General features: G+C 34.8%; 1 protein-coding gene across 1 annotated transcript; it reads right to left on the bottom strand.

The window, feature by feature from the left end:
* Positions 1-5713: 5713 nt before the first annotated feature.
* Positions 5714-8254, bottom strand: LOC143535123 (small ribosomal subunit protein uS3z-like). Its single transcript, XM_077029458.1, has 6 exons — positions 8076-8254; positions 7851-7998; positions 6517-6688; positions 6382-6436; positions 6164-6295; positions 5714-6062 (listed from the first exon to the last, which is right to left on the bottom strand). The coding sequence occupies exons 1-6, from the start codon at positions 8103-8105 to the stop codon at positions 5865-5867; spliced, it is 735 nt and encodes a 244-aa protein (XP_076885573.1). The 5' UTR covers positions 8106-8254; the 3' UTR covers positions 5714-5864.
* Positions 8255-8524: the final 270 nt, after the last annotated feature.

Here is an 8524-nt window from a genome sequence, read left to right as displayed (position 1 = left end):
GACATTTTGTATTGGAGCGTGCTCCTCCTCGTACTATTGTCAGTGAGCTGTCACCCTGTGATTGGTTCATGGGTTGCTTTTGTCAGATCTTGTCTATTTTGTCCATACCTTGGTAGGTATAGTACAAAAGATCTTCTAAAAGCGTACGGGCTGGCTCTTTTGGGCGGGAATATTCCCGCCCTGCTCATTCCTTCTTCAGGTGACATTGCTGAATTATATAAGAGTTAGTGCCTTATGCGTGTAGCCTTACTGTTAGTGCGGGTAGCCTTCCTTCTTGGCTTGTACCCACAGCTGCGGGAACAGGCAGGGTACTGTACCAAAGGAGGCTTTTCTGCGGGGACAGCTGGCTTACTGCGTGTAAGGTCTTCATCTCTCTTGAGCATGGTGGGTCCTGCGGATCCAGCTGGTCTTTGCGCAGACGTACCTCTTCAAGGTGAGTCTTGCGGGTCCAACTGGGCTTTGCGGGGACCTACCTCTTTAGTAATAACTCGAGTCTTGATCTGAATGCCGACGTTCACAATCAACATGATAACAAGAATGGATAAAGCAGAGACATTTGCAACTAGTGAGGTTTTGCCCATATGTGCCAAAGAAGGCGTTAAGGCAGACATGATTATGCACATAAAACCAAGGCTTCCAACCTTGGCAACTTGATCAATTTCACCTGGCATTGGACTAGCTAAATCCATAGGCAGTTTCATAGCCACTGCAATCACGGTGAGTGAAGCAGCATTCAGTGAAAATCTGTTCACTGGAACCCAAAATTGCTTCATATAAACACCAACGACGAAGATTTCGACCAGCATGACAATACAAAAAATTAACGATGCTATAAAGATGTACCACCCAATTAACGGCATGGGTTCGCTATACTTAGCCTCGGCATGGTTCATTGTGGAATCCAATTTTAAAACTTCATTTTCTCGGCAAACATTCATCAAAGACGAGACATTTACATTGATGAATTTCAGAAGTGGGTGCGTCTGATTTAATTGTAACGTGATATTTTTACAAAACTCGCATTGGAATTGTTTGCTTAGTAATATGTAAAGTGATGGCAGTACTACGTACGATGCTTACAAAATAGGAACTAATTAGCATCTCTTTTATACACAAATTTGATTTTCATATGCAGAAAATTCTAGGATGTTGCAAGTAATGAGTGGACATGCATGGCAATAAAATTTGTGGACTAATTTCTCTATTAAAATAAAGTAGGCGCCGTACAAAAAAAATAATTAAAATTAAAAAAATGAAGTAGAAATCATGCGTGACCTAAGGTGATGACTTACGTTGATAAGTAGGAGTGTTCAACGAATCGAATTGTATATTCGAATTTATTTGAATTTAATTATTCGAATTTTGAAATTTTAAAGCTGGATTCGAATTAAATTCGAATTCGAAATAGACTCGACAAATTCGATTCGTTTCGAATTCATAATAGGTAATTCGATTCGATTCGAGAATTAAGTTCGAATTCGGTTAAAAAAATGAACTTCAGTTTCTACAAGTCCATAAAATAAATAAATCCTTTGAACTTAAAAATTATCACATCCTAAATATTCAAAATAGTAATGTCCAATTACATTATTTATTAGCCAAAGTGATGAACTTCCGGTTTTTAATCTCTATAAATTAAAAAATATATGTAGTTTATCTTTTAATAAATAAGTATATATATTAATAAAAAAAAATGTATAATTTGAGTAATCGAATTTAAAATCATAAATCCGTATTCGATTACTCAAATCGAATTCGAACCAAATCGAACTCAAATGATTGAAAATTGAATGTGAGTCGAATCGAATTTTGAGTTTTTCGAATCTGATTCGAATACTGAACACCCCTACTGATAAGTGATAACATCTAAATATTATGTACTTGATTGGTAACATAAATCAACCATTTTTAGGTAGAACAGAGGCTATAACGTCTACAATTTTTTTTATAAGGTATTACATTTTATGGGGAAAAAACATGATTATATTTTCTGTAATTTTGTTTGTTTTTCCAAAAGTAAGTAACCGCGTTTTCCAAAAGTAATGTAAACCAACTCTGGCTCCACTCTCCAGGATGCTGAGTTGCTGACCGCCCTATTGCAAAGGCAAATTTTACTTTGTGTCGTGCTTATTTAGAATTTGGATTCATTTTAATAATTGGTTTTTGGGATCATTAAAAATATTTATATTTAAAACAATTTTAGATATATGGTTTGTTAACATATTCCATATTTTCTCTACCGAGTCTCATTTAAGGAGGGGAAGGGACGAAAGGGGAATTAGATCATGAAAGAAAGCTAGGGAAAAAAATGTGTGAATTTATTTCGCGTTCCCAAGTTTAATGAAAAGGAAAGGAAAATAAAATAAATGTTTGCGAGTTAAGAGGAAATGAAAAGAAAATACAATTTTCTAATTATATCTTTTTAAACTATAATAAAAAGTTAGATACGAGGTAATTTAACAATTGATATGAGTTAAAATTATACAAATATATTTTCTTTCATAATCTTACCGGTTTGAAAGGATGAATATATGCTTCCATTTATTTTCTCTCATTTCCCCTCCCCTCCCCTTGTTAAAAAATCTCTAGAACATGGTTTTTTCATATTTCCCTCTCATTTCATTCCCCTTCCTTTTGTTAAAATGAGACTAGAGAAAACAGCATCCGCACTGATGAATGTGATCACCCCTCCTATTTCCCTCCCTTGCTCTTTCCTCTCTCTCCCCTCACAAATTGGTTTGCCTCTCATCCGGACTGCTAGACATCCTCCCCCATCTCTCTCAATCACTCATTCATATATGCTCTACGTATCAGTATCGGATCTAGATCAAAATCTCAGGGGTAAACGTCAAAAAAAAAATTACCGTATTTTATAATATGTAAATGAAATATTTTTACCATATTTCATAATATAACCAAAAAAATTTCTTACTGTATTTCATACAATATTTTTTTGATGTTTGACCGATATTATCGTTTCTTAGATTTTTCATTTAAAAAGATTAGTAGTTTAGCACTAACGTCTTGTTCTTGAGTTTTTTAACCAAGAAAAGAAAATGAAATGAAAGGGAAGAATAAGAAAGGGAAGAGAAGGGAAGGAAATTTTTTTTAATTACGTGTGTTCTTGAGTTAAAAGGAAATTAGATGAAAGGAAAGGATAACCATGTTAAAAAATAGTATCATTAGTAATCATCCCATTTTTGGAAGGATAACTTATTGGAAAAATACATTAATTTAATCCCTCATAACTCCTACTCCTTTCCTTTCCATTCTAAAAAAACTCAAGAACACCCATTTTTTAACTATCCTTAGTTTTCCTTTCCTTTCTCTTCTTTAAAAAAACTCAAGAACAGGGCGTAAGATTTTTCCGTTTCATTTTCCAAGTTTCCTAATTTTAGAATAAACAAAATTTAAACCATAAACTCAAAATCAACTTCAATTTACACATAAACCCTAAATCTCTAATTAATTTCAGTTTAGACATAAAGCCCAAATTCCTAATCAATTCCAATTTCCAATTTACATTATCTAAATATCTAATAAACCATAACCAATCATTCAAATATTTAGCCGCCCATAAACAATTCCAAATTAATAATTTATACAAACAAATTACAATTACAATTCTATATAAAAGTAGAAGAACACCTAAATTGAACAAGTAGAAATCGAAATGTAGAAGAGGGATTGAGGGAGTATCGGACGTCGGCTACTCGGTTGTAGGATGGAGGTCTAGTGACCAGAGGAGGGTAGCTGGGGTCGGGGAAGTGCATGGTGGAAGCAACTGATGAATGAAACTTTGTATTGTTGAATGTTGATGTCGGACCTAAACCAAAACGTCCAACATCAAGGAAGAATAAACAATGTTTTATTTGGTTTGGACTTTAATTTTGTTGGGCTTCATTTAATTTTAGCTTTTAATTTGGTTGGACTTTATAAAAATAGGGGTAACATTGTATTTTTTCAAGGGTAACAAACTACAAAAACCGACAAAAAATCGCTACTCCTAGCTACAAGCTAGGTCTGCCCCTTACTACGTACATTGGATCCCCTACTAGAAAAATGGATTTTGGGGCGAAAAGACTCTTCTGTGTCGAATAGGCAAAAAGTGTCGATTTTTGCTGATAATTAACAGTCAAAGAGGCTTGTTTGCGCAGAAAGACGTCTTTGTATGAACCTGCCGAGTGTCTTTCGCGTTGAAGGGTGGCCATGGGTTAACTGAGTTGCTGGCTAAAGCTTTAACAAACTTCTTGCTAAGAATACGCTTTGGGACCTCCTTGGATTTGTTAACTGCCCTTTTATCATATGTGGCTAAGTTTAATTTACCCCTAGTTTTGCACTCCCAATCGACACATTTTGCACGTTAGTGATAGTGGACGGATAGAGGTTGAGTCCACTTTATTTCTTTTAATTTCTTTAAATATGATTTAATAAAAAATATACATACACATATATATATATATATATAATATTAATGCCACATCATTAAATTATTATGTAATCGCCACATCATAAGCCACATTAGCAAACTTTAACAAGAGATTGAGATGGTTATTGCAAAATTAAATGTTAGGATAACATTAACCAATGACTAATAAGAGATTGAGATTGTTATTGCATTCTCTCATGTGTCGTTATATAAGTTAATCAAAGGTGAAGTGGGAAACATGTTAAAAATTCGTTTTTGGTTGGATGTATGGTTGGATGATATTCCGCTAAAATATTTATATCCTAGTTTGTTTAATTTGGAAGTGGAAAAGGGTTGTTTGGTGGTTGCTCGTTGTAATGACCGAGATGGAGAGATTACTCTAAATTGGAATTAGAGAGGGCAAATTTTGTATGGCACTGTAGTGAACACTGTAGTGAACGAGCTAATGGAGTTGTTGGAAAAACAATATAGTTTTAGATTTAAAGGTGGTCAAGACAAGTGGGTATGGGATGGTGATAACTCGGGATCGTTTTCAAAAGCCTCGGTTAGAAAACTTCTTTATCAAGTTGACCCGCTCCTCAAAAGAGCATCTTAAAATGATATTTTTGGGTTCCACTAAAAGTGAATGTTGTAGCGTGGCGCGCTCTCCTAAAACGCCTGTCTATGACAGACGATCTAATAAAGAGAAAAGTTATCTCATGCCCGTTGTGTGTAGTGGATGCTTTGTTTAGGTGAGTCTGTCGACTATGGTTTTACTTCATGTTTTGTAGCCTCAGACCTCAGTGGTATGGCAAGGTATTGCACATGGTGTGGAATTCCCCCCTATGATTGTGTTCTCTGTTAAAGATGTTTTTGATATACACAATCATATTCAGGATAATGATTATAAAAGGAAGTTGGTAGATTCTTTAGTTATGGTGGCTTGTTGGTGTATTTGGATAAAAAATAGGGCTAGATATTCAAATGTAGATTAGCCTAATTGGAAAATGTAGGCATTGTATTGTTGTTTGTTTTTCAGCCAACCCTCAATAGCAAGGATTTTGGCTTGTTTTAACGGAATAATAGAAACTTGCAGTTCCAAAAAAAAAGTTTGAATTAATAAATCCAGTTTCCCGTTTACATATGCCTTAGTTATGACAACACTGTCTTCAGTGTTTGAAAATTCAACTCACCTGTAAAATAACAAATTACTGTCTTTACATTTCATATTTGAGATAATTACTCATTGTACTTAGCTAGCCAACCAAAAATCAATTAATCTACAACCACATTTTATCGTCATAATTTTTCAAAAATATAATTAACCATAAACATAAATTTCTAGAATTCAACATCAGTTCAAAAAGAAAAAGACTTGTTCACCAAAACACAAATAGATAAAGATAACTGAACTCCCATAACTAAGTCCAAAGAAACAGAGATTTCTAACAGAACCTTAAACAGATATCGGCATAGGCAAAGGCTCATCAGCAACAAGTGGTGGTCTATATTCTTCAACCTCTTTAGGCGGAAGTGCAACAACGTCATCCTTGGGCATGTGAATAACAACATTGTCAGGCAATGGTGTCTTGGGGCCGAGCTTGCCCGTTGGGTCCCAGTCGAGCATGATCTTAACCTTGATACCAAGAACACCCTGCAAACAGTTTACATAAGTTTAGTTATTTATTAATATCAGGCATGAAAATAAAATAAAAAATAAAAAAACAACTAAAATCAGATAACGAATCATTTTACCTGTCTAAGAAGCACGTGTCTCACAGCAGAGTCAATGTATTCTTTGACCGGTTGACCAGATGACACCATGTAACCATCCTTGAACTTCATTGCCTTGGCACGTTGAGCTCTAAGCTTTCCACTAACAATCACCTGAGATAAATCGACATTGCTCAAGAAACTAAGTAACAAACTTTTGTATAAAAAAGCAGAGAGATAACTATCACATAGTTACATACCTCACACCCTTTCGCTCCATTTTCCATAACAAATCTCAGAACACCATAGCAGGCCCTGAAAACAGTTGAATGGAGGTTAACATGTTATATGATGTTAACAGATTACAAATTGAAAAGTAAAGGGCATTTAGAAACCTCCTAACAGCAAGCCCTCCAAGAAGTTTGTAACGTAAAGACTCAGCCTGTGCAATGGCACAGAGACCCCTGTTGTTGACTCTCTCAGCATAAAGCTCAACACTGTTTTCAGGGAACTTAAATCGCTTCTGGACAAGCGATGTCAATTCTCTTATCCTCCTTCCCTTCTCACCTGAAAAACAAGGTTCAACTGTTAAATATGCAAATAACCATTGTGTTAACATGTCTGATTAGAATTATTTAAATTAAGCATCCAATAAGAACTAATACACAAAAAAACAGAAAAATAAAAAACTAGCATTTATTATAGTAAGATGTTAGCGGTGCAAGTTTAACAACAATGACTATCCTTCAACACAAGACTTTCTACTTAGTCTGCAACACAACATCAACACACCCTTGTCATCTTAGTTACTGTTGTTACTTTGGTATAGTAGAAAACAGCACAAAATAAAAAATAACAATAACTGTTAACAATCGACTGTTTTTCTAGATTACAAGATCTAAGAACCCAAGTACTTCAATACAAATCATAGAACAAAAACATTTGTCATCATAATAGTGCTTTTCTTGTCCACCAAAGAAACAACTTTTCATTTGTAAATCTATATGACATAACTTAACCTTTTTAGTAATTTAAATGTCGCAACACACAAGTCTCAAATCCACTACCTAAATGTTAAAACTTAAAACTGACCCTTACCATCTTAATTAACATTCGTACTTTGGCATAATGTTAAACATCATCAAAATAATATATTAACTGCTAATAATCGATCACTCTTCTCGATTATAGAACTAAGAAACAAAAGGCGGCAACACTAATTATAAAACTAAAATATCTTGTCTTCAAAATAGTGCATTTCTTGTCCACCAACAAAAATTAAAAAACAATTATTCATTTGTAAATCTTTATAATATAGCCTAACCTTTTTATTAATCTAATTGTCGAAAGACCACTATCTAATTGTTAAAACTAATCATAAATAACTAGTTGACAAAAAAATATACCACAAGCCACAAACAAATGTTATGTGTACAAAACAATATCAGAATTCAGAAATGACATCACAAATCCACAGACATCAAATTAATTATCCACTTTTAGTACATACGGAAAAGGCAAATTTACATTATAATTAGTTAAATATAACACAAACAGATTACCAAATCACTAATTCTATTAAGATTTACTTTCAAGTACATATGCAGAATACAAATTTATATTATAATTAGTTAACTACAACACAAACAAATCACCAAATCACTAACTCTATTAATATTTACTCTTCAAAAGCATCATTTAATTAAAATCACTACAATTAAAAGTATACCTAAAACATTTTGAGTACGCGTAGCTCTGATAATAATCTCAGTCCGCATAGGCGTAACCCTAACTTCCACGCCGGAGTAACCGTCTTCAGCAAGCTCTCTGGTAAGCACTTCATTCAACTCCGCGAAGAACACACCGTCAGCTACAAACTGTACGGAATAATAATAATAATTATAAGATATTATAGTGAGATCTGTGATAAATGAGGTGTGTTGTATGGACTGACCTTTCGCTTTTTGCTCAATTGAGTTGCCATTGTCACCGGTTGTTGTTGTGTGCACTGGCCGCAGCAGCTGGTGTTAATTGAGGTGGAGTTGGAGGCAATGTGTGGAGGAGATTTGGGAATTAGGGTTATGGATGTATTTATTGGGATGAGTTTGGAGGCTGGGGCTGTCTAGGCCCATATCTTATTTCCAGCCCGGATTTATGCATTACAATTTACATCTAGAGGGACACAAAATATCCCGTTCTGGACCTGACCCGGAACTGGTTTTTACCTGTACCCGACCCGTGGGTAGGACAAGGTATAGGATTTCTCCCTGGAACCGACCCAAAACTGGTGGAATAGGAACGTGAAATACCGGGTCAAAACCCGACCTACCCTACCCTACCCTACCTCAAACCCAAAAATAACCCGGTGGAACCGGTCAAAACTCGGTCAAATGCCCGACTATA

This window comes from Bidens hawaiensis, unplaced genomic scaffold (genome assembly GCF_021521415.1).
Source record: "Bidens hawaiensis isolate Kalapana, Puna unplaced genomic scaffold, B.hawaiensis_p1.1 tig00010387_1, whole genome shotgun sequence".
Classification (NCBI taxonomy): domain Eukaryota; kingdom Viridiplantae; phylum Streptophyta; class Magnoliopsida; order Asterales; family Asteraceae; genus Bidens; species Bidens hawaiensis.
The sequence above is the reverse complement of the archived record's forward strand: the minus strand, read 5'-3'. Positions and strand labels throughout refer to the sequence as shown.

What these genes read in the sequence shown, in the direction of transcription:
- LOC143535123 (XM_077029458.1), bottom strand. Translation starts at nt 8,105, where the DNA reads ATGGCAACTCAATTGAGCAAAAAGCGAAAG. An exon ending in GGAGGGCTTGCTGTTAGGAG is followed by an intron (nt 6,437 to 6,516) that starts GTTTCTAAATGC and finishes AACTGTTTTCAG; the next exon opens with GGCCTGCTATGGTGTTCTGA. An exon ending in GACACGTGCTTCTTAGACAG is followed by an intron (nt 6,063 to 6,163) that starts GTAAAATGATTC and finishes AACTGTTTGCAG; the next exon opens with GGTGTTCTTGGTATCAAGGT.